The sequence below is a fragment of the Haemaphysalis longicornis genome, unplaced genomic scaffold (genome assembly GCF_048455015.1).
Source record: "Haemaphysalis longicornis isolate Haplotype H1 unplaced genomic scaffold, Haemaphysalis longicornis Haplotype H1 scaffold_2, whole genome shotgun sequence".
In the NCBI taxonomy this organism is placed as follows: Eukaryota; Metazoa; Arthropoda; class Arachnida; order Ixodida; family Ixodidae; genus Haemaphysalis; species Haemaphysalis longicornis.
This window is the reverse complement of record NW_027526295.1, coordinates 139637438-139664271: the sequence shown is the minus strand read 5'-3', so window position 1 is coordinate 139664271 and position 26834 is coordinate 139637438. Positions and strand designations below refer to the sequence as shown.

General features: G+C 47.6%; 1 protein-coding gene across 1 annotated transcript in view; it reads right to left on the bottom strand.

The window, feature by feature from the left end:
- LOC144168316 (lysosomal cholesterol signaling protein-like) overlaps positions 1–26834 on the bottom strand; it is a 130750-nt gene that overhangs the window by 8298 nt on the left and 95618 nt on the right. Inside the window, exons 10-14 of the mRNA XM_077697325.1 lie at positions 21895–22076; positions 15728–15941; positions 11547–11642; positions 4577–4647; positions 3840–3986 (exon numbers count right to left, since the gene is read on the bottom strand). Coding sequence (XP_077553451.1) covers positions 3840–3986; positions 4577–4647; positions 11547–11642; positions 15728–15941; positions 21895–22076 — 710 coding nt within the window. The remainder of the gene's footprint in view (positions 1–3839; positions 3987–4576; positions 4648–11546; positions 11643–15727; positions 15942–21894; positions 22077–26834) is intronic.

The window sequence follows — 26834 nt, the reverse complement described above, 5'->3', positions numbered from 1 at the left end:
GATATTCTAGTTCAAGTTAAGGGGGGGGGGGGTGGAATTGGCGTGGGTAAGACACGTCAGGCGCGTGAGGGACACAGGGAAACCATCCGTTGCACGGAGCGTCTGCCAATGAACCGTAAACGCAATAGGGATCGACCGAATGCCTTATGGAGGGATGAACTTTGAAAACTCGGGAACAAAGAATAAGCTCGCCTAGCTCGCGATAAACGTGGCTGGAAATATCTGGTAAAAGACTTCGTTCTGCAGTGGACACAACCTGGCGGATGATGATGGTTATGATGATGAGGTTACGTGAGAGACAGTGACAGGCCGGAGATCAGTGAGAGCAGGATAGGGACTGAGAACGGGGAAGGATGCAGGTGTTGCGCAGGAGGGGGGGGGGGGGGGTGGGGGGCTTGAAGGAATGAGTAATGATTGGGAAAATGAGTGTAGCAGATTGTGTTCGGGGTGGAGATAACTTAGAATATAGAAATTCGGGAATATGAGAGGCAGAGGGAAGTGGGCGGGGAAGAATAATTTGTGAATCTCCCCAAAAATCTCCCCCCGAAATACTTCCCCGCTCATTTTTACTTACTCCCTGCATGGTGTACCCGTAAAACTGGCTGCTGTAGAGCGTGATATGGGTGCAATGCTGGATGTAAAACTGCTTTTCAACTCGCACGTAGACTACCTGACCAACTCCGTCTCCGTGCGGTTGGCGTGATTTTCCGGGTGTGAATTCATTGAGTGATCGTGTTCTGTCCTACTCTACCGCTCCGTAATTTTACCGAAGCTAGACTTTGCCACTGTAATCTGGAATTGTTTAAGCCCTTCATCGTACCTTAGATTGGAAAGGCTTTAGAAGCGCTTCACAAGAATTGTATTTCGTCGTTACTCACCAAAAAGCCATTATGCGCATGGCGTGCTACTGACGCTACTGAATCTGGTCGAGCTATCTACCAGGCGCTCAGGCGGGACATGCGTTTTCTTTTCTACTGTATCCATTCAAAATTTGACTGCCCTTGCCTCGTGCGCTCGGTTCATCTACGAGCACCTAGAAGATCTCTGCGCCCGCATGGCTGCTTTCATGAATATGAAACACTGAGCCCTACACGAGCTAGACGAATCCAACATCCGTTCAACAGCCTATTTTTACGTTCTAATAACATTTTGTTTTGTGACGACACTGTTTCATTCAAGCGCTGCTGGAAAAATACGATATTTCGATTACGCATGTCGCGCAGTGGCCGCATCTGCACCTGTCTCTCTGTCATTGTGCGTCTTACACGAAAAGGACCACCCTGCTCGCGCTTGTGAATACGGTCTTATTATGCATACGCCGCACACGACCTAAGAGCTGTTGTTGAGAAACCTTTTTGTTGCCTTCTTTGTTCACATTCCACTTTTGCACGCACCTACACATTTATTTTTGTCCATTTCTGATTTACTACCCTGCCTTGTATGTTGCCCGTTTGTATGCCTTATATACCTCATCTACGAAGCGCATCGCCCGAGGGGGCCGAGCGCTGCTGGTGAGCAATTACAATAAATAAATATGATTTAAATGAATAAAATATAATATGACGATGGCTTACAGGAGCGGCTGGGTGAGGGGAAGCGAGTATAGCAGAAGGGAGAGGGGCAGGAGGAAGAATTGTTTGGACCGAGAGAAGGAGAGCGGACGAAAGAAAGAAAGGTGGAAAAAGTGTCATGACACTTTTTTTCATATTTCTTTCCCTCTTCTCTTCTGCAGGGGGGGGGGGAGCCGCGGAAGAGAATGGTGATTGTTAGGTAAATGACTGCGAATGCATCAGACAAACTCAACTGCACCTCTGTCGAAGCGACAACGAGAGGGAAACCCAAAGCTTTACAAAATCAAGTCCAACCCGAGACTAACCAACCCAGAAGCGAGCGGACCCTTTACTGCACTGCGATAGTGCTCTTAGTGCTTTACTGATTCGAGCATTTCATGGCTTTCCCCAGCGTTCAACCATCGTTGCTGTTAAATGCAGGGGTGCATTTTCTGTCTCATTTTTACGTCCATGCACCCCCTCCAAATCCAAACTGCTTCGACCGTAACGCGAGGGACCCAGGTGTTATTCCGACCACAGGAAGCGTCTCAATTTTTCTTCACTCCACCCACGATCGTCGTCATAGTCAGAGAAAGTTGCCTTTCCTGCGAGCGCGTTGTGGGTAGACTAGAGACGACAGCAGTGGAAATTCTGACGTCTTCTCTTTAAAAATATGATGTGTCTGATACGTAGAGAACAGAGGAAAGGGAAACTGGGCAGTGGGCACTAGTGAAAAGAATCGGAAGACGGAGAGCTTATGATGAGAGATATGCGAGGAAAAAGGAGGGGGGAATAAATGCGGTAGGGTAGTTAAGGAGAAGGATTTACGAGAAAAAAAGTACCATCCCTTCCTAACGAAAGTTGAGAAGCCGCGAAAGCTTAAAGTGTGTACAACCTTTGCTGAAAGTGCGAACAATCGATCCTCAAACATTTAAAGACACAAGTCGCAAGCGAAGGAGGAACGAAAGCCACAATTCTTCGCCTACTAAGTAAATACACCTTTAAACGATCTAAACGCACACCGATACGTGGATTATGAGACTATGATATACTACTGCACTCCTTTTTCATGATCGATGCGTGTACTGTCCTATCTAGGACCGTTCCTTTTTCGCGATTTTCAGGTAACCATTTTGACACGATGGAAGCCTGGTTTCACGCACGAACCGTGCGTCCAGAAATCTTATCAGAGCTTTTCGCTCGACCAACCGGTTTATGCGGAAATTCAGTAGTTGTTTAACAAAACGTCGTCGGTCCCACGAAGGAAGTTTTCGCTTAAAAATGAGAGCTCGAGGGGAAACGAAACAGGAGGCGAAAGACATCAGTAAGGGAAATCGCAGGAGTTATAGTATCGCAGGAGAGAAGGAGATTGTGACAAATGTTAGGGGAAAGAAGGAGGAACCAGAGATAACATTGGGAAGAGAGGGACGAGTAGAGAGTAGGGGGAGGGTTTACTGGATGGGAAGTGGGGACGGGCAGTGCCTGTAACAGGGTTTGTACTGGAAAGACATGGCAGGGATGGGTGAAGTAAAGGTTGCATTGAGTCATCGGTACCAAAGTATACGAGAGGGAGGTTGTCAGCAAGGTGAATGGGAGGAGGGAAAGTTGAAACGGCGGAACGCTAGTGTTAGCAGAGGAACACAAGAGGGCAGTTACGCGGCAGGAGTGGTCAACAGGCTGTTTGCGTGATTTTCTAGGAAGCCAGCACATACGGGACCAATGTTTTTACGAAGTACTCGCTCTTGAGCTGGATAAACGCGGAGCGTTCACCCTGACCGTCCGTCCGCCCGTACGTTTGTGTGTGTGCCTCTCGAATAATCCGGACATCATACTGGTGAGTATCATTTCACACGAGTTCAGTAGTAAGGTAAATTACGAGTGAACTACCTGTGACTCGCTTCTTATAGTCAGTTACACACCGGATCACCCGACGGTTGACCGGTAAGTTGCATGATCCACCGGTTAATCATGTGACCTGCGAGTGGCGTCGGGAACTTGAAATAAGAGCGGAAGGTAAAAGAAATGGGAGGGGAGAATGGGCGGCGAGGAAATGGGAGAAAGAGGAGGAGCAATGTCAGGTGTAAGGACGGTTGGAAAGGAGCACGAGGACGAAAGGAAGCAAGGGGGGGGGGGGGGGTGAAAGGGAGAGGAAGAAAAAAAGAGAGGGAAGTTGGAAAAGCTGAAAGGGAGGGGCATTGCCTTCCAGGGGGGCCATAAACGCCACATACTGTGACGTCGTTTGTGCAGCGAATTAGGGCCATTTTTCAGGTTATAAAATTCGCCACTTACGTTTCATTTTGCCCCAAGTAGTCTTCGTACGACTGCCGGTGGTAGCAGGAGAACTGGGTGCAAGTCAGCTGGTTGGCGTCTTGAGGCGTCACTGAACGAGTGGTCCGCTGGCCGCCTTGCGTAAGTTTATCGTCGACGCGAAGCAGCCTGAAACATTGTAAGCGTGATGCAGAACCTTTTTTTTTCAGGCTGTTGGGAACAACAGGCTAAACTAGCGAAATAAATCTCGTTTATTAAATGGAGCTAGCGGCAGAAAGTGCAGAGCAAGATGAAAGCGACGGCGAAAAAGCGCTGAATATGCTTGGAACACACGCAAGCACACAATCACACTAATATACGCTGATGACGTAAAGTAGTCAAGCAAACACATAGCCTTTTTACGAAATTACTTGCTTTTTTTGTTGTTGTTGTTGTATTGCTTTGCTCAACGCATCGAAACACGCAATTTGCGAGGAAATTTGAGCTCCGAACGAAAAACACCGCGGGTGCTGTGAGCATAAGAAGTTGCATCGGCGAAGTTATGTTCCTTTTTTCCTCCAGCGTAACTGCTCTGTCTTAGGAAATTCGGCAGCTTTTACTCCGCACGCTTCAGTCTAGCCTGACGCAGGAGTCACTGCAAGTAGCAATGCACAGCAAAATGGCTGAAGAAAATGAAACAAGCAAACATCAACGGCCGGTAAGAGCATCTAGTTTTTCTTTTGGGAGGGGGACGGGGGTCTAAAAAGGTATTAGCTTACCGGAGGGTCCTTGCCTTTGCTTCGCTAAGCAGCTTTCCGTCCATTCCACAGGCCAGAAAAATAAGAATCCCCTGCAATGTTTAGCGAATAAAGTAACATCGAGAGGAGAGAAAGACGAGCAACTCAAGAAGATGCGCCCTTAGGAATCGAGACGGCCGGACTGAATAGTGCGCAGAAAAGGGTAAGAAAGAAAAAGAAAAGAAAGAAGCGGTGATAAAGAAAGCCAAGATATGAAGCGCGCTTTTATCCTGCGCCAGCAACTAGACAAAACGATGTCTAAAGCAACGAAGAACGAAATACAGGGAGACTCAAATCGGCGCTCAAGAAACAGAAAGCGCCAGGATTTATCGTCCCCGCCGGCTCCGCGCTGTCCAGGATTATCGTTCAGCTGCTGCAGCTGAATCGAGCTCACGGGTCGTGAATCGAGTGGTTGTTTCACTAGCTGCACAAAGACGCACTAAAATGGGGAAGTGGGTGGGGGTAGTTACGGGAGGGGGCAGGTGGGAGAAGCAACGACGAAAAAATAACAGGCAAAAAGTCACTCACTTACGTTCCTAAATCAGACGCGTCACCAGCATCGAGGGAAAGAAACAAAAGCGAGACGCCATTAGTTTTGATTTTAAGTCGTCGCAATCCCCGCCTGCTCGCAGCAATAGGGCCCGCGGCTGCTCGAGGCTGCCGGAAATTTACGGGCACCTTCCCGTCTCCCGGAGTTGCGCAAATCGGCTGGACACTCCGAAGGCACGTTCCCTACTTACTCCAGACGAGAAAACTGTTTCAGACGAAGCTTAAATGGCTAGATTTTTACGCCGGAGAACAGAGACCCCGGAGGTTCCAGGTGTCTTTGAAGCACGAGGCGTTCTATAGCGCGAGGCGCTGGAAAACGAACGTCCCGGTGGGCGTGCATTTAGCACTCGGTCAGCGCACAATCTGAACGGTATTCAAAACAGTATTCGTACGTCAAGCTTATACATCTGATCACTTGGACATGCATCTTGAATAGACTAGTTATCAGTATGCACCATTTTTAAGAGCATTAGAGTCAAAATGAAAGTGTGGGCGTATATAGTATGTGTCTCTTTCTATATTGCCGCCTTCAGCGCTCCAAATTTGGTCCTACGTGTAACCTAACCTCTGTGTCAGTTATATGTTGTGGGTAAAGAAGCTTCCCTGGTCACTTACATACACCGAATGGAATAGCTCATGGCTTTTTTTCGGAACGCAGTTGTTTTTTTAATATTCATTAGGGCGATCCGCTTATTCTCTCTATCGATTCTCACTGCTCTCAACCTCCCCTTCGTTGTTTGAGGCGTGGATCTCCTTGTCAGCGTCCACGTGCTGCTAGGCCAATGTACAGTAAAGGGCAAAGAAAACGCGATCACGAAAACATCAAGCAGAATACCGAATCAGCGCGATTGCTTTCCATGCAGGACAAACTGCCGCGTGGCCTAATATCAGAAACAAAGGTGGGAAATGTGGCTTACCAATAGACCATATAGCGCGCCTTTATTCGACCCCCGCGAACAGTATTTTTTTTTCAGTTTTGCGTGTTCTGGTTCATATTTTCATGTTCGCATTTTATTTGTTCGTGACTGTACACAATAAGCTGCAGACAACATTCCGACAGAACAACAGGCTAGCAAATGTCCAGCGCCCGCAATCAAGGAAACGGTTTCCGCGTTGCGTCAGTGACTACAATTCAAGAAATAACACCCGCAAAGGTATAGCTAATCCGGAGTGGAAGTCACTCAGGCAGCGGAAGGCATTCCAGCAAAAGCGTAGAACGGAACCGATTTCACCCTACTTAAGTGCGCGTTCTGGTTGCTTCTAGAAGGGGCATGATTTCCAATAGTTTCGTCGCTCTTCGGCTAGCTGCTCCAACTATACCATGCGCGCTTCAGTGATAGCCACCGTGACTGCTGCCGCAAGGCAGTGGCACTGGAGCGTTGATCAACAGTTGCCTTCGGGTTGTGCTAGGAATAACACGCCCTGACGCTGAGCGTTGCGAAATCGTTAGTGCGGTGAAAGTCCTCGGTGAAATTGGCCCAGCTTTTGCAGCGGTATACAAGACGCGTGGGAGAGTGACATGTTTGTAAGGCCTAGTAGGTTCTCCCTGGCCAAAGTCAAACGGCGAAAGAAAAAAGGCGAATTACTTTTCTGGCCGACACATAAATAGTTCAGTACCTGACCTTTCCGAGACAGATGAGGGGCAACGAACCCGCAGGTCAAAAAAGGTGTGTTGCACTTCGTGCGAATGCATGTTCGGAAAGCTCCGGTCAATGCGCCTTCCCAACTTTTGCTCGAGGCGAAGGGTGGCGTTTACAGTCTATCCTGATGAGGGGATAACTTTCAGGATGACTGGGACGGTACAAAAATGAACCCGTTGGAGGCTTTACAGTGCTATTTATGAAAGCACGCAATTGATCGGCCGCTCTGTTGTCTCTATACAGACAGTTACCTATTAATAACCGCAACGGAAGCTCCCCCCCCCCCTCTCCCATCGTATTACTGCCGCCTAATGCTCAACCGCGACACCCTAAATAGCACGGCGCCTAAGTTTGGTTTTAACAAAGCACGCTAACAATAAGCTCACGAGCAGAACTTGAATTTGATTATTGTAGTAATTTATTACATTGCAAGTACAGGAAAAATACATGATTAAGTGTTCTTATATTACATTTGTTGACCATGTCGCACCGTGAAAACTAAGGTCAAAGTTGAACACAAAAAAATGACTCCAATTGCTATGTCTTTTTTTTTTCTGGCGCAATTTGCATTTGTCTGTCTTATAGCACGAAATTTTTTTACGCGTTATTAATATGGGCCTTAAATCGTTAATCTTTATTCAACTTCCCGGAAGAATCCACGACAGGAAGACTGCCACCCGCCTTTGAGGAGGCGAAGAGATCCGAAGACCAAGACCTTCAAATCCAAGCCGTCCAGCGGGCCCTCGTAGCGTTGACCAGGCAGGAGCCCGAGCGACCCGATAACGGGAAGCGAGGCTCGGGCCTGGCGGCGACGGCGAGGGCGACTCCGGCCAAGTCTGAAGTCTTAGTGTAAGGCTTTAACCGCCGGCCCAATAAAAGTTTTTCCAATCCAATCCAATCCACACGGCCTACTGTCTTGTTAACGTAGCCATCTGCCATCGCTATCGCATACATTACGCATACCGGTTATCAGTCGTAATAAAAAAAAATCTGCGAAAATTCAGAGAATTATCTACTAATGCTCAGCGTTCTTACGCCGCTTGTCTAGAGTTTGAGTACTTTAGAGACAAATATCGCTAGTACTAGCGGAGTGCGTTGGCTTATTTTATTCATTTTAGGTTTTCTTTTGTTCTTCCCCATAAAATAATGAAAAATATATCATTATAGCGATAAAGTGCCTTCACCTAATTATGTTTTCTTTGCTGATGATGCAAACGGTTATAGTACAGGGCTGATCCGTTATCGGCTGACCGTTATCCGTTATCCGTTGCAGGGCACTTTAGGCGCTCGCCTTGTCGTCCTAGCTCGCTCGCTCGACCCAATTGTATAGAGCACCACGACGGCGGAAAATATACGCATTTAACCGGCAGCGCCCGCATTCCTTTAGTTAAGGACGCCCGTTGGGTTGGTTTTTGCGATAGTAAACGCAAAATGTGGCAGTGCAACGGCGGCACGTGCGGGGAGAAAAGCACAAAGAGAACAGAACTGTCGCTGGCGCCGTTTCAGGCAGGACGAGCAATGCGAAGGCGGGAAATTTGAATTGCGTTTCGTGGTAACAGCGAGCGGATAACGGCACTACAGCCCGTTATGGCAAATCACTGCTCTGCGCTTCCGACAGCTTTCACATTGAAGTGGAACGCCTTTAATTTTTTTTCGCTTATGCTTCCGTTTTGAGGGGAGTTGCATTAAACGCATGTTTTTTTTTTTTTTTTCTCAGGTCATTTTAGTGAAAATATCATGTTTTTCTATTTTTATTCTGTGGTCTTTCAAAATACGTTTTAGCGAGTTATCTCCATTTACGCAATTATAACGATTAAATATGTTACTTCCGCCAAACCTGCATTTTTGTGGCAATGTTGGATGTTACACTGTCTTGGCTCTAGGGGTACTCGGAAAATAATGCTCGGCATCAAAATCATAAGCTGTTCCACTTTGTGAAGTTGGCTGGCCAGCGAGGCTTTTTAGCACACGGCATAGGGGTCAGACTAAATTTAGGTGAAAGGTATGGGAAAATTTCATTTCTTTTTAGCGTTGACGGCGATTATCCGGTCAGAGGACACATACCTACACGCACTCCAGCGACATTGAAAATTGTGCCGATTGGTTACTAGTCTACTCGAAATGCATATCCAAGTGATTAGACGCATAAGCTTGACGTCCAAATCAAGTTTTGAACGCCTTGCGGCTGGGGTATACTGACCGCGCGTGCAAATAACGCACACACCAGGACGTTTCTTTTGCAACGCCTCTGGTTTCAGCATCGAGAGTTTATGCGCAGACTTAAAGAATACAAGAAACCTTTACCCCACGCGCTTCGCTTAAAAAAAACACCGTGTGTAGAATGGGACTACAGGTTAACTGTAAATTCATTGGTCTCGTCGGTTTTTCTCTTCACATCGAGAACGTTAATTTGGCCAATTATACTGATCGGACAGTGACTGACGTATCGCGAATTGAAGCGAATAATAAGTACCCCGTTACAGAACAAATTGTATGATGTTATACGGCATGACGCACATATAAACGAATGTGTTGTCTGGCACAAGGGAGGGCTGTCTGGCACTCGAATAAAACGTACACTGGCGGGGCGGCAGTGACGGTGATAGAGCGAGAGAACAAAAATTTATTTAGAAAACCGGGTTTGCCAAGCGGGAGCGACCGCCAGAGCACGGGAAGTGACCCACACTTGGCTGGACTCCTCGGAACTGCCCTGGGCCTGCTCTCAGTGGGATAAGGAGGGGAGTGGGCAGTATGGGTCAGCAGAATACTCGCAAAGAGAGGGCTATCCAGCTGACCACACTTGGCGCAGTGGAATGTGTGGAATTGATGTCTATGCGCATGTATTAGTTGAGTACGATGAGAGAACATATGTGTTTGCAGTTTTCGCCACATGTGGGCAGTCTCGGGGGATAGGTGTGGTTGTGCGGGTGGGAGTACGGCGGGGGAGTTGATAATGAAAGGTAATTTCCCTGAAACTGAAGAGAGGTGGGGAGGTCTCGTCCTCAGGAGGCGTGCTTTATGGCAAAGGCAATGGCGTATTCTCCAAAGGCAGTTGAATCGGGTGTGGAAAGAAAGGTAACCGAGCCAGCGCCCGAGCAAGAGATTTGGAAGAACGAAGAGGCGCTTGTTGAAACACAAGGGTGCTTGCTGGCGTATTTAAGGGACGGAAGCGGCAGCAAGCCGGCAATCAACTGGTTGGTAGACGGCCCGAACGCGCAATGCGCGGCGATAATGGCATCGAACAGGCTCCACATTGCGGGGAAGAGACTCGACGGGCAAATTACAGAAAGTGGCCCAGGCAGTGAGCTCAGGTGGTATGGGGGGCAGGGATGAAGTTATGTTCATCGAGAACAGCTCGACTTGGGGAAAGAGACTGCAATCGCTGGAACATATATGCTTGGCGATGGCACGCGATGCACTATTCGAGAGATTTACCAATTCCAGGTTACAAAATGGCGGTGCTGTAGTTGTAAGCGGGAACACTGGAACCTAACAAAAGCGCCCAGGAGCAGGTGATGTTCGTGGACAAAGGCTCAATGGTTAGCGACCCTACCTGGAGGAGGTGTGAAAGCTGGGTGACCTGAGTGTGCAGTCCCACAGCCTCGGCACCGAGCTGCCCGTATAATGGAGGGTGAAGCCGAGAATACCGAGGGTATCAAAGTGCGTAGTCCACAAATTTGTACTTGAGGAAGTGAGTGGTCCGGCGTTGTCCCACGCTTGTTGCTGACGACGCCGATAGCGGATTTTCACAGGGAAATAGAGGGGCCGACAGAAATCAAGAAGTCCTGAATGACATCCCATGTTCGCTGGAGGAGGCGTGCCTTCTATCTCTGCACATCCGAATCGCTGCACCTTTAGAAACTATTCGCCCTCCTCGCAATGTCATCGCCACCGCCGCTGCAGTCACTGTTTGCCCGGACAACACACCCACGAATGCGGAACGTGCGGTCATGTGATAAGTGGCGCAGATAAGGGATTGGGGATTACGAGGGAAGGGTTGGGATCTGTTTTCTTTCGGCGTGATTCCCCTAGCGCACACTCTGAAATCAGCCCCATACTCTCCCAGTGAAGTATGCAAAGCCTCCACGGATACGTAGACTATTATTTCAACTACAACTTCAACTTTATTGAGGATTTCATACGTAGAAATGCACAAACAAACACAAAAAGCTGCAAAACTGCAGCTTGACGACCTCTGTGCCGTGCGTTGTATCTCCTATAGAAGTGAAGCTATCACTGCCAGCAATAGAACATCCGACTTCAATTTTCGCCATACATCTGCCCCCTACGCTTTTGCTTTTCTCTGTGGCTAGATAATTACCATATGAAGGAGCACTATGCCTAGTGTCATCGCCGCCTCGACCATCTCGTGGGCTGTGAGAGTTCATAAAAGCTGAGAACAGATTTCAGTGGTTGGAAGGAGAGCGCCGAGATCTATTCGGCGACATATTTTTCGTCGAATGTTTACACCAAATTAGAGCGATTGAATCATTCTCACTGATTATAACGTGAAAATAATGAAATGAAGGAAAACCTTCCACGCTTCCACGATGTCCAATTATAATGCGATCCCAGGCGTATCGTACTTGAGAACGGCGCTCGAGGTTTTAATATACGGCGGCAAAACAGCCGCCTTCTGACTCGGGAAACGACAACACCTTTTATATACGATCTCTATCCCGTGCACAAGTCTGTTTGCGAGGAAACACATCAGCACGATAAACACTCGAAATTCAGCGGTTCAAAGAGTCGGAGACACTCACCTGACCAAAGCTCAGTGTGGCGTCAACAAGTTGAAAAGCTCGGAAAACTCCCGAGGGCACTCCGACAAACAGCTTCCCGTAGCTCACAAATATACCCTGCGAAAATCAAAAGCAAAATAGGTAAGATCTGTTCGATCCTCTTCCACGATAAGTGTTGACAAGTATACGCGTACTGCGCAAACTGCGGGCCAGCGTTTGTTGACAGAATACTCTGTAACCATGAACTAGACACTGATTCAATCACTCGCGGGGTTATTTCAGAAACTTAGCTCTACTCGGCGTCAAAATGTGACGTCACGCCAGCGATACAGTGCTGGCATAGCTTGTGACTTCTACGGTGCGTTACATACATTTTTGTGCTGTTTATTTGCGTGTGTTGTATGTGCTGTATCGGCCTTCCTGCTTGGGCTCAAACTGGGCCTGCAGTATGCACTAAATAAATGAATAAATAAAAATACAGGGTTGTCGTACTGAAACGGGAAACACGTGAAGTTTCTGCAGTTTATAACTGGTATACTGATTAATCCGAGGTAATGCAGGGATATGCCGAAGCAGAACGCTAAAGAAACAAGACTCGATAACGTGTACCTCGGTGTACGATGAAAAAGGAAAAAAAACAGGGCAGAGAAAATGCAAATCCTTCTGGCATGTTCTAAGACGTTACAAGCTTTCTCCGAGTCTCAAAACTTTTAAAGCATACAGTAATACCTCTTTAGCACGTACTCGGATATCAGAAAATGTCGATTAAATCAAAACTTTCTTGCCGTTTATTTACCTGCCACAGACACTATGTATTTCTCCCTCTTTATCTCGAAAAGGTTTTTTTTTCGGGGGAACATGGACATCTGGAAATGTAGACCAGCAGCAGACAAGGCAAATTCTCCTACAGGCAGTTAATAAGGTCTCTGCTCTAAAGCTCAGCTCCCAGTACGCGCCGAACGCGGTCGTCAACGGCCCGTTACCGGAATGCTGTTCGACGCCTATATCCTTGAGATAGCTGTGGACGACGCGACTGACCATGCGGATGACGAGGAACCTCGAGAAGTCCCTACAACGGCAGAAACAAGAAACATGCTGTCCCTGCTCTGCAACAGAGTAGAATTTAGCGGTGGTGACCAAAAATGGATGCGATGTATTGAGCAGCCCGAGAACACTTTTCTCGGACAAGATGCGAACACGAAACACGCGAGCTCAACACAGTTCTTTCTTCTGCAATATTAAAAAGTTGTTTTCCGTGAGAACCGTTTCGCCTTTATCACGAAAGCTCTGCTGTGTAGTGGAGGTTTTGTTACCAGCACTAGCTCTTCTTTAAGTGACTTGGCCACAAATTTTCACTCAACTCAAAACTCCGCTTATATCGAAATTTTCAGCAGATTTTACGACTTCGAGTTAAAGGGGGATTACTGCATTTGCCGCGAAGTAAACATGCCGCGTTGGTATTGGACTAATGAATAATGTATTCACAAAAGCATGGCCGGCGCATACGTGCAGGCGCAGGCATAGCAAATGCTTGTGCTTGTGATTGGGGTCGGTAGTTGATGGCCGTCAGTTCTTACTTGCAATTGCCAAATACTTCTCCTAGGTGTTGTTCAGAGTATATTTTCCTTAGTTGCCATCACGTGAAACTTTGAGCATTTTCATTTATCCGCTGCTTTAATAAAGCTAACACTGCAGCATATCTTGTTGGCAGACGTACATTCTAGCGAATACTGAAAGCAAGTGCGGCTTCGCCGAGCCCTGCAGTGGGCGGATAGACGTTTTTCCCTTTCCTTCATGCTTGGAAGCACTGAAAAAAGCTTAGTTAGCAGCAGCAGAGAACAATAGCCTGTGTTTAGCTCACCTCAGCAGACACCGTTTTCAGTCTCGGCTTTCGCTTTGTTGGGCGCACTATAAAGTGACTATCGAATGCTTTCATTGTTACAACTGAACCGGCGCCGGCCGACAGCGGAGATATTGCTTCTACGTATAACGTCACACAGACACACAAGAATGCCAAGCGCTTTAAAAATGGTGGAAAAGGAGAGAGAGAGAGAGAGAACTTTATTCTTTCTTGAAAAATATTTTGAACGAGTTTCTAAGTGACCAGATGTACCCATGCCGCAATATTTACGCGGATAGATGTACCCATAGCCAACCACTCTAAAGACAACACGCGCGCATGTATCATGTTGTAAATGCGGTGCCGATATGCAAGCGTGGTACAGGCTCTTTAAGCCGTCGCTATTCTAGGTCTCTTGGCACAAGCAGGGAAGAAAAACGCGGTGGCTTGAATACAGTATTTGTCTCCCAGCACCTAGCGCAGAAACGAAGAAAACTGTCTATTCTATTCGCGACAGAAACCGAGCCCGAACGGCTTTTGCTTTAACGCTTTCGCGAGGGAAAAAAAGCAGTTATGCGAGTCAAGCATTGTGGCCTTGTGAGTTCGCTACATTTTAACGTGAATGGAAAAAAATTGCGCTGTCACGAACGGGCACTCCGAAATGCGGTAACTGGCCGGCGTCATAACACATCACAAGGCCCAGTGTAAGCGCGCGTTTTTACAGCGCAACTATATGTGGCCAGCCCGGGCAAATTTTCTGCGTCTGTGCGCGTATACCACCGCGTTGACAAAGAAAAAGCTGCTCGCCTCCTCATTTCGGGACCTCCCCTCCCTTCGGCCACAAAAATGTCTTCCCAGCAATGTATTTGTGGTTAGTAGTGAAGCCGACTTTATAAATGACGATGTAAGCTTGGGCTTTGTAAACTGACTTTTCCGCATTCTATATTGCACAGTGAAGCCTACCCAAAGAAAAAATAGGTGGCAATGGGCGCGAACGCAGCGGAAAGGGACCACCGAAGACGATCAGGCCACGACCGTCAAAAGTAAGCGCGATGCCTGTCGAAACACCAAATACCGCAAGGGCAAAAATGTAAGATGTCGGCGTGGATACAATCCCTCTGACCGCTTCTCCGGAGATATAGCAATCGTGTCCATGTAAAGGCCGCAATAAAGGTACGCGTATGAGTCAAAAGCAGATATGTACTTGTGTTCGTGCTTTAATTGAATATATATATGGTCATACATAAAGGGGCTGAGGGCCACCGTCGGCCGTCTGTGCCTTTACTCCCAGTCTCCTCTCGCTCAGACGGGAAATAATGAAGGTTTTCAATTCATTAGATATTTACGTCATTTTAAAAACCCTATAAAAGCTTTGCTGGTTGTCCTCGTCCACTGAGTGGAAAGTCCGAAGAAGTTTTTGGTATGACCCTGACCGCGCCGCCATAACTAAACACTTACGTTCTACGTAAAGCGTTACAAGTAATGAAATACGTGTAATCGGTTACATTTTACTGTATTTTTGTAACGATTCAGTTATTTCTGTTACAAGGTAACGATCCTTGTAATTCAATTACTCTTCCCCTGTAGTAGACTAAAAAATTGCTGATGGCAATAAATCTCGACATTTTTTGGGGACAGAGGTCATATGGGCTAAAGTCACTCAGCTCTGGGAGAAACGGTCAAAGGTTTTCTTTGTTTTTTTTTCCTAGCCACTAGGCACGTACTCTCTAGGATTAATACTCCATTTCTGTCTGCTTCGTTTCTAGGGTAACTCCTTTTAGTGCACCGGAGACGACGTCCAGGTACAAGCAATGATTTTATCCAGCCTCTTTTTCCCCTGTTTCCCCGACGCCACACAGCACTAGCCGCGTAGTGCACATCGGCGTAGGCGTCCGTCATAGAAATTTTCAGAAATGCTGCTCTTACTTGTCACAAAAGTGAAGCTCTGAAATTTTATACGGTACCGCCCACCACTAAAATACCCGTTAACGAAAGTTTGAGGTACGTAGGTGCAGGTAATTATTTTTCCCACCCGAATACGGGCGTTCCCGCTATTCAAGCCAGGCTATATGTGTGTACATGGGGTACCCTAATAAAAGAGTTCTATGAGAAGTAACCCGGAAATTAATTGATCTCTCTAGGGTAATTCTTTATTACTTTTTGAGAACTTCAGATGAACCGCAATCAGTTCTTTTAGTGAAGTAATTGTAATTGTAATCGGTTACTTGTTTACTAACATTTACAAATCTGCTCAACATGCGAAATAGCGTTCAGCGAAGCAGCGCCTTCACCCCATTCCCTCGCATTGCGTATTAAACGGCCGCCCTTTAACATTTTTTCGTTGCGCTCGTCGGATACTTACAACCAAGATTGAAACGAAGAGGATGGTTATAAGAAGTGTGATGCCCGGCACGTCGCTTTCAGGCCGGCTGTGTCTCTCTAGCAAGAAAGGGTCGTCGTCTTCAGTACCGGGCCATGAGACACTGCCTGAGGGGGACAGCTGGAATCTAACTCGGGCGCTCGTTGAAGTTGGCGACTCCTCGAGCGGTTTCTGCCCATTGTGGGAGGCGTCGTGCCTGAAAAATAAGATAAATGTTATAACATAGCATGTCGCCAGTGTTTTCTTTTGAGTACGCAGTGTAGTCTATATAGACCTGCTAACTTCTTTCAACTTGGCGAAACAAAGCGTTAGAAAATAGCATGGGACAGTGATAACTTATACGGAGGCTCCAGCTCTGGGCAAGATTAGAGGCAGTTTTGGTTGCTGAAGGCTATTCATTCGCGCGTACAGTAAAATAGCCATGGCACAGTCGCAAGGGTGATCATTCAGGATGTTAACCATTGTTTGGGACAGGCGCGCGTTTTAGCCACCGTGTGGATGCACTGACGCGTACAGTAATTGGGGCTGCTGCAACAGGGAGCATATGTTTGCACTTGATGCATCGATCGGAAGAACCCGTAAGCCTGTTACCAATGTTGCACCCTCTATCATGGCTATTTGATTTGGGCTAAACACCCGTAAGAGCTGCGCTCTAAACCGGACACTTAAGTCCGACGAATGCACTTTGCCTGTCATATTGCCGAAAAGTGTGCGAAGGTTCAAAAGAAACGACAGAGCGCAACCGCATTCATGTGGCCCCCAAATGCGAACCATATGAGTGTGCACAAGTACTCTCGTACGTCCGATGAAGCTGTATAATTGTTCACCAAGGATCAGAGGACAGTCTGTAGATTCCTAGCTAGACCGTACCTACAGAATTGAAGTTGCACACTGGAACTCCCCCACCGATTTATTTTTTAAGAAGATAGCGTCTCTGGTGTTACATGAACGGGAAAATTTTGGCCTGACTGTCTGTCTGTCTGTCTGTCGGTCTGTTTGTCTGTCTGTCTGTAACTCGATTCAGGCACCCGGCCAAAGTGAAACAGAAGCTGCACAATAGGTTTATATACCCTTATCCAAATCTAAACGTCTAAGGCCGGTGGCAATGTTCATGGTTGTCAACATTGCTGAACAAGAATAAAATATTACAGAAATATCAGGCAAAAAATCAATGCATGAGTGGTATTTGCAGTGTTCCTTTGTAACAGATTCATGTATGCTTGATTTTTCAAATGAAATATTGCATCCACTTCATTAAAAATTTACTCCTTCGCCTGCTGTCGCCCGCGCCACTATAGCTTCTAGCGGCATTTTAAGAAATCAGACGTAAACAGTAGCGAAAGGTTCCAATAGATATGTTTCACGTTCCGATTGGAATGCACGTGAAGTAGGGAAACGTGATTCTAAAAACGTTGTAGTAAGGTGCCTCGATTCACGCGAGTCTCCGATGTACGGAAGCGCTGGCATCGAGGCACCCGTCCTGAAGCAATGGAAGGCGGTAAATTTAAATGGACTTAAGGAAACCTCTTGCGTGCTTACCTTGGGAGGAGCGCGACGGGAGAGGAACAGCATGAGAGGTGAGCGGGAAAGCGAAGGCAGGCATTTACTTGGCAAATGTTGACGAAAGGCTATCGTCTTTCGTCGACATTTTCAACAAAGCAGAAGATACGCGGCTAATTTTTTTTTAAATTAATCTCTCACCCCAACTAAGACTAAGGACTGAAGAGATTATCAAGACTCACTCTACTCAGTCTCCTAGATGCCGCTCTCACGTTGGCTCACCCAAACTATATATCACAGCCAGCGCGAAATAATCTCACTGACAACTCAACTCGCCAAAACTCGGAACTCTGCGTGCGCCGACAAATCATACGGGCTCATTTCTACTCAACACTTTCGGTGTCATGACTCAAGTATGCTCAGTATTCGCCTGGATTCAGGACTCCTCCTGTCTAACAACTCATATTGGCTCAAAGCTTATACAGTGAAACCCGGTTATAGCGAACGGTAATATGCGCCGCAATTAGTTCGATATATCCAATAGTCCGATATAGCGAAACCCGCCAATAACGAGTTTTTTGTAACCAGTTCGCAATACGTGGGACACCCCCAGTCCCCGTATGCGGAAACCAACGCAATCTGAAGTATGTGAACATCTTCGACAGAACTCTGTCTGGTTGGGTTAAACTTGAAGAGGCAAATACACCAACCAAGGGCGTTTATTCAAAGCGGTCCCAACGTTTCGGAGCCAACTCGGCTCCTTCATCAGGGGTGACTGTGTACGACAAGAAGCAGCGGTTATATAGGTGTCTTCTTTTTCTTTTTTGTTACTGGAATCTTGCCCTTGCGCGTCGGAGACGCAAGGGCAAGATTCCAGTAAGAAAAAAGAAAAAAGAAAAAGAAGACACCTATATAACCGCTGCTTCTTGTCGTACACAGTCACCCCTGATGAAGGAGCCGAGTTGGCTCCGAAACGTTGGGACCGCTTTGAATAAACGCCCTTGGTTGGTGTATTTGCCTCTGCAATCTGAAGTATGTCGTTACTCTACACAAAACAATCCATTTATTGCAAGCAATAAGGCTACTTTCCTCCTCAACTGCTTGCTTCACAAAAAAAATGATTGTTTTCGCATTCATTTTGGCGGCGTCAACTAGCACAGCATTCGAGTCCGTGTCCTTCAATACCGAAGCAATAATGTCTGAGCACATCAACTGCCGAAAGCACTTCATTACGCATTGGACGGCTTTCACTCGCGACATCCTCTGCCTCTTTGGAACTTTCAACAGCACCAGCTACCATGACATCGACGACGGTGTCTGCGTCAGAGGGGCTCACAGTAACGGCAGCTTGGTCGTCGACGACACTCAGGTAATCACCGAAGGAAGGAAATCTATGGTCCCGTTTTCTTGTGCGCAGTTGCAGTCATGAACCATTTTCAACTAGCCCGGCTTTCCACTCCGCTTCAGATACGAAAAGTGTCGGGCGTCACGTCGCTTCATGTGAGGCTCAACGTCTCAACCGCGGCCAATCAACATATCAATTACCGCTGTGAGACCACGCATTTCGGTGGCAATTCTAGGTTTTACTGAGTTCGATATATCTGATATGAACTTCGCTATAAGGAATATGTCTCGCATGTATTTTTGTAACTGATTTGTTTTTTGTTAGATATATAGCATAATTCGCTCTATCCGGGTTCGTTATAATTGGGTTTGACTGTATTTTCTCAAACCATGCCAGCAGACACTTGTCAACCACACCGAATTTGTGCACTCAGAGCCGTACAACACGGTACTTTACCGTGGCAAGATATTTCTCCGGAGTATACAAGCTAATATGTATTTGCGAAAAAGACATCTGGACTTATTCTTGACAGCGTTTTTTTTATGGGGTTAAGCAAGTGCAGCTAAAAACAACTTGTACGGCAAAGTCGAGCTTTGCATCTCCAGCTTGGCTACAGGAAGTAAACGGCTCATTACCGGAGTGAATCTTCACATCAATGTCGTGTCTCCTATGGGTTTAAATAAAATGAAACCCCACGTGGCAGAACTGCGGCAGGGTGGAGGTATTTTCTCATCTTTCTATAAATAAAAATACAAACGTCTGGTGTCGATGCCCGTCTTGTCGCCCCCCGTAAAGGCTGTGCCTTTCAGGCTACCTTAAATATGCACAGCTGGTGGCTATTTAGTGCAATAGCATACGAGCCCGAGTCCCTGATTTTCTCATCTGAAGAGTCAGTACCGTGACACCTTAACTCTGTTGACCACCAGTTAAATTTCGCCTCTCCATCTTCTTGGCGAACTGATGGAGACGAAATAGTGATGTTCTTTTGATGCGCGAGCCGAGAGGACCATCTCGACTCGCTCCGATGACCGACGACCGATGCTTGGAGCGGGCGAAAGATGAGGACTGCCTTCCTTGCTGTATATTAGGTTTATTTACACTTATTTACATTACTCCAAGTTTACATCAGGTCAGAGTGACGGTTACATTGTCACTCTGACAGCAGCAGCCTGTTCGGCCGAGATCTATACTGAACTAGATCCCCTCTCGACCGACCCCCGACAAAACCCAACACTCCGGTTTTGATACGAAAAACCCCACCTCCAAGAAGGGGGCGTACAAGAAAGAGAGAAAAAAACCTTTCAAACAATTAATAGAAACCATTGATTGGCCACAGGAACCAGCCAATCACACACATGTCCCCACCTGCGGTCACGTGACCTAACACTCTCTCTTACACACTCATAGTGCGTTTCCTACGCACGCTGTTGCACCCGGCCAGGAAATACAGGCCATCTGCGGCCTAAAGTGAACCATCCATAACGTTTAGCGGGCGGCATCTGCACAAACAACAGCCAAGCCGAGGGCCCGGAGCGGTCCCCGCGCGGCTGACCTCCCTCCGCGCGACGCCTCCCACGACGTGGGGCGTCTGCACGCGCGGCGTGACAATGAGGATTGCTAATTCCCTCCCAGACTAAAGGGGCGCCGCCGGCCACCTGAACAGACCACGGGGAGAGACGCTGCCCGCCGAGGCGACCATCGTCGAGGCGAACGACCCGTCGACGAAGAGCGCCCGCCGCCGGAGTCGAAAATTTTCCAAACTTACACCGCGCGCGCTTTCAACACTAAGAGATACGATCATCTGGCCGCCCGTCAGCTTGTTATGCCGAATGACCCTGCCACCCTCGACGCGACAGAGGCACTCAGGCTAATCGCCCCCATCCTTTGACACACAAAAGGACGGGCACAACAGCTCTCCGCGGCTCCGAACTTGGCGTCTGCGCGGCTACATGAAAGGGGCACGGGAAAGTAGTCACCAGCGGAGGCGACGCCAATACATGGGCCACCGGCGGCCTTCATTAATTACATGCGGAGCCCGAACTTAACACCACCTCCTTTTCTTTTCGCCAAAAATAATTAAGAATCTACTAAATGTGATGGTCGGATAATGACTAAGCGTACATCGCTCTGCTATACACCAAACCCCTGTAAAGTAGACTGCACTAGTATAAGCAGACGCTTTGTTGGGAAGACGTTTTTAAAAGGAATATCAACACATTAATGATCAAAGTTTGGAGGCCATAGGTCTAATTTCCAAACGGGCGTACAATAACCAGGCCATAGAGCTTTTTATTAAATTCCTCATTGACACCCCTGGTATCTGCGCAAAACACAACACGTGGCGCCTTATAAAGTCGGCTTTGCCGCTAAACATAAGTGTATTGCTGGTAAGATATTTGTTTCCGTGTTACCGCTGCTAAATTAAAATATAGAAACTCTACGGCATTTTATTACGACATTTTTTGAGTCGGCGAAATCGTGAAACATTAACCTTTAAGACGGACCAATAGGTTTCTTTGTTGCGTCCACATAGAAGTATTTATGTGTGCAAAACCAGTCATATGCTACGAGGAGGAGATAGTGCGAAGATCCGCCTGGGAAGTGGGATCTCCCTCCACAACTATTAACACTCCGTTGCCTCTTGCCACATTAACAATGCCACTGAGGGTTTACATGCCCAGTTCATGTTTCTGAACGGATGCGGAAACTCTAGGAATTTGGTTCCGGAATGCCTACCGCAGCCGCTACCAATGCCATCACCACCGCACATTTGTGACGTCATGCTGTGAGGTTGCATCAGTGATTGGCTATAAACACCATGAATTTGCCCGAATTTTCAAGCTCTGCGGAAAACTCTGTCAAATTCTTCGCCTTTTTTTAAATACCCAAGCAACCTAAGTGTATTCGGACAAATGGTAATAAAACTGAAACAACCAGATCGTTTTGTCGAGATAAAGCAGGAGAGTGTGTTCACAGAGTCCTTTCAGCGTGATCTCTGCGATATTATATTGTTTACTTGGTGCTCTTGCAGCGCCACGCTCCATGTACTCTTCCAACTTGAGTTGGGCTCTGAGCTTTGCATCATGTGAATCATGTAAAGTTCGCCAGACATCCATGCTGGGCAATGGACTGGAACTGGTAAAGCTCTCGACATTCATACCGTTCTTCACCATAGTCATCTCTCATCTCTCATCCTGCGCTTCCCCTCCCCCCTACCGAGGCAGATTAGCTAGCCAGAAGACCTCCTCAGGACGACCTCTCTGCCTTTTCTTTCATTAAATTTCATTTTCCGTTCGATACTCACTTGCAGCGGCAGTGCGTCTTGGTAGCGGCATCGGCCGTCCTCCCAAAGACGAGGCTCGACCGGGAGCAGCAGCAGTAGCACTTAGCGAGAGACGATTGGAGCACGACCTGGTAAGCGTGTTGCAAGAGGCAGAAGGCTACGAGCGCGGCGCAGACGCTTAGCAACACGATGGACGCCACGGCCTGGGGAAGAAGAAAAATACGACGGCAAAAATCGGCACAGACACTAATGATCCTCGATTTGAAATTAAGCGATCAAAGGCAGCGCTGTCAAACTAAGTAATACATTCAGCTTAGTTGGAAGCGGCAGCATCGGAACAGCGGGCCGACTCGAAACTTGCCCTTTTTTACAGCGCGTGTTTTATATTATGAAACTCTGCTAGAATTACAAGGTATCCTGTTGCATGTATTTTTATGTTTGACGTTTTTTTTGCACAGCGTCGAGCTTTGCTATACCCTTGGACAGGCCGTGCGCAACCGTGCCTCTCCACTCGGAAAATTTTAAATCAATCAGCGGCATTTAGTGATCGTTTTGAGTAAGCACAAGTTCAGCGTTCTCCCCAGTAATATGTAAGTCACGCGAAAAGTAAAAAAAGTCCATATAAGTCCTCTCGGAGAACAGAAGAACATACTTAGCCGAAAAGTATAAAGCGATCGAGGTTATAAATCACACAGACGCGGGATGAAACCCCGGGGTCGATACGCGCAGAGCGGTTCGCCCGTCATTTATGCTTTCGGGTGGTTGTTGCACGGTTTTTGCAAAAGGCTGATGCTGGAAGTAAAACATAATAACTCACGGCATAAAAAAAAATCTGCGGCATGTCCCTAACATTTGAGGACACGCCTCTCTTGGTTTAAACAGCGTTTCGGTGGGAAGCTTCCATTTAACCCTTGGTATCGGAGGCTTGGCCGTTCGCCCAAAATGCGAAGCTGTTGGTTTGTTCGTGCAAGCGTCCATGCAGGTAGAAGTTGGTCACCTAAGACTTGTTGGGATCAAAGCATGGCAGGAGCCATTTTGGACGAAACAGCAGAGGAGGCCTATATGGCTAAAATTTGTTTGCGCAATTTACTACAGTTTCCGCGCTGTTGCTTCACTGTGGGGGTGGCACGATTGAAAGGCCGAATAATGGATTATTAGAAAATTGATCGAGCAACTCATTGCTGGACTAACTTATTATATACTGAGAATCAATAATAAATAAAAATGAATTAATAAATAAATCGCGATTGCAATCAGGCTTCTCACCAATAAATTGATGCATTTCAACGGGCGGGTGGGAGCAGCCATCGGAAGACGACACGCGGCCCGAACTGTGGCTTTTTTTAGGGGGCCCACAGGCCTTTGCGAAGAGGGCGTAGACAAATGCACGGAGCAAAGGGAGCTAGCGTGGTCGGTGCAGATCGGTGCAGGCAAACGAAAGGGATGACGACGGCGTGTAAAGATGAATGAAGTGCCAAATTAAATTAAGCAACCGTCCAGAGCCACCTAAGCGCTTCTTATGTGTTTGTGAATGCGAAATCATGAAGGTCCAATACAACGCCTCAGAGGATTTGCTTTTGTCCCGCTTTCTTGGGGCGCTTCGTCCTCCTATCGCTTGAGGCGATTCCCTTGGCCATACGGAACTACCTTACGCTATCGCATCGCTTTAATCTCTCTCCTACACATTTCGTGCTGGTTGTTCCGGCCAACATGCCATTTGACGACGATAGTGGATTTCGCCTCCTGCCTATTCGCTCGTTCGGCTGCGTCCTTCCGTTACCTTACTTCATCTGCGGTGCACGCGTGGACAGACACCTTGTGCTACTGGCGAATTTGGGTCAGTGCTATGGGGCGCGTTGGGCTATGGAATGCTGCGAAGGCACGCGGTGTGGGAGCCATTCCGCTGTTACAGTCGCCTACGCCGTATTTTCGCTAAAACAGCCCATTAAATGTTTTCACTGAGTGTCGTTCTTCGTTAGCGATAACTAAAGATTTTGTAGTGCTGCCAGGCAGGAAGGAAAGAGACAAACTGCCTATCAGCTACCTTGCAGGACCCTTCAACCTCGTGACCTGTATGCTACGCCCTTGGCAGGGTTGCCAACGTCGTGTAACGTCGACCACTACCCTAAAGGTACTCAAAAGTGTATCTTCTTGTAATATACGCTGCTACCTTTTGTTGGACTATCAAGAGGTTGTTTTAAAAGCACTGTCGATACAGTCAATGCAGTTGTCGGTGACGTTTCACTATTCAACAGTGTGCGACACATCGCTAATCCAGGTCCCCTCACGTTCGCATATACCCTAGGGCGTCAACGATGTCCCGGCAGCGATGAACTGTTTCTCATTTCACTGTTATTTGGGACTGAAGTCACAATATCGTGACAGTCAAAAGCGATGTAGGGAATTTATGTACAGTGATGAGCGCCGATGAGATCGAGAGTCCAGCGGGACCACACTGGCTGATTTTCAGCGTCTTTTTCAAACTCCTCCTTGTCTTCCTCCCGCCGACATATTGGATATCGGCCACGGAGAAGTTGTCCATGGAATGTGCGTCATGAAGCAAGCGCTGATGGTGGCGGGTGCCTTATTTAAGTCTTCCTTGAAACATTTCTCCAGCGTCACAATTTCCTCCTGAGGGGAGGAGAGCTCGTATCCGAGCTTCGTTAAGCGGCTTCGAATTGGCATCGTTTTAAGCTGGCGACATGCACGATCTGGGTTTTGGCGGAAAAACGGTTGGCGGATGTCAGCTTGGGGACCACGCAGTTGACGTCGCTAAGCTTCTTAATGATGACAGAAGGGCCTGTGTATTTAGCTAAAACCTTCTGGTAGAGCCCACGCTTCCGAATCAGATTCCAAAGCCAGACGTGATCCTCCCCAGCATGGGAGTCGTCGGTTGTACCGCGATTTTATTCGAGCCTGAGAGGTGAGCGTGCGAAGGCGAGTCAGTCGGCGGGCTTCGTCGGCTCGGCGGAGAGTCTGAGAGACTGATATGTCATAGTGTACAGAAAACGGAAGGATAGTGGCAAGAAAAAAACTCGAAGGTGGTCGGGCGTATAGCAAGAAGAAAGAGGCGTAAGCGTGCGTGTCAAATGGCAACGCCGCATCCCAGTTTTTGTGATCTGAATCAACGTACATGTACATCATGTTGGTAATCGTCCGGTTAGTGCGCTCCGTAAGGCCGTTTGTTTGTGGAGGATAGGGCGTTCTATGTCTGTACGTGTAGCCGCACAAACAATGGAGTGCCTCCACGACGCCAGCCGTGAACTGTTTCCCTCGGTCGCTGATTATGACACGGGGTGCGCCATGGTGAAGAACAACCCGGTTCAACAGAAAATGAGAAACATCTGTTGCTGTTGCGGACACAGTGGCAGATGTCTCAGCATAACGTGTCAAGTAGTCAAAACACACGAGTATCCAGCGGTTCCCGAAGGACTTTGGTAGCGGGCCGATGAAATCAATACCCACTTTCTCGAAAGGGGCCCCAGGGGGATTGGCAGGATGTAGGGGGCCTAGAGAAGGAATGGTAGCGCGCTTATGCTATTGACACTGGTGACCGCTGGAAACGTACTGCTGAGTATGACGTCGCAATCCAGGCCAGTAGAAACGCTCACGAATGCGATGCAAGGTGCGGGCAAATCCAAGATGACCGGATGTGGCATCGTCGATCATGGTCTGGAGAATAACGGGACGGAGGGTTTCAGCCAGAAACAGAAGAAATCGTGCACCGTCAACGGAATCGTTCTTTTTGAAATGCAAGCCTTCGTAGATGACGTAAGGTGTAGGCGATAGTGTCGCATGTGCTGCGGCAAACAGCTGGGACAAGGAGGCGTCACTTTATTGAGCCCGGGTAAAAGCGCGGGTGTCCGGGAAGTCCGCGGAAAAAGCATCCAGGCAGTCTTCAAAAGATTCTTCTTCACATGGCGTAGTCGGGAGAGGCAAGCGTGATAAACAATTAGCATATGTGTGTCGCCGTCCAGCCCTATAGGATATGGTATTGTCATATTCCTGTAAACACAGGGCCCATCGAACTTGCCGACGAGGCCGGTCGCGAAGACCAACAAGCCAACATAGCGAATGGCGATCCGTAACCATCATGAAATGGTGTCCGTATAAGTAATGTCGAAATATTTGGTCGTCGAATACCACTGCAACACACTGAAACCCTCTGACATTATAGTAGGCATCTTCTTTAGCCAGCGTGCGGCTGGCATAAGCAATAACGTGTTCGGCTCCATCGTAGATATGCACAAGCACTGCTCCTAGGCTTAGGCCAGTGGCGTCGGTGTAAATCTGAGAAGGTGCCACGGGGTCGAAGTGTCGCAGGATAGGTCCGGGGGTAAGTAAAAACTTCAGGTGGTTAAAAGAAGATTAACGTTCCGGGGCCCAATAACCCGGTGTATCCTTTTGAAGCAACCCATTTAGTGGAGAAGCAATCTTGGCGAAATTTTGAATGAATCGAGGGAAATATAAGCATAACCCGAGGAAGCACCGCACGTTCTTTACGAATCCTAGTGTGCGGAAATCCCGAACGGCAAGGATCTTCTGCGGATCAGGCCGGATTTCGTCCTTGTCAACTAAGTACTCAAGAACGATGGTCTGCCGCTCCCCGTCACAATATATGCGCTTCCCCCCGCAATGCAGTTGGTTGTCCAGAGATACCTCTTCCCTGAGCTGCCAATGCAAGCGCAACGAAACGATTTTGAACCAGCTGAAAACTCATGGTACGAATTCCACACGTAGAACTAAAACCAGCTTGTTTTTTGTGAGTATGTAGGGCATTAATCCGCCCAGAGTTCGCGTCATTAGACACAAGCAGTTTATGTCCACCGGTATGGCCTATCACACAACGAGGATTAGGAAATTTTGGCACTGTCGACAGCGAAGATAACTACAATGCAAATATTTTACGCTACCACTGGTAAAACTATCGGCCGGCCTCTATTATTTTATAGCCGTAGTGC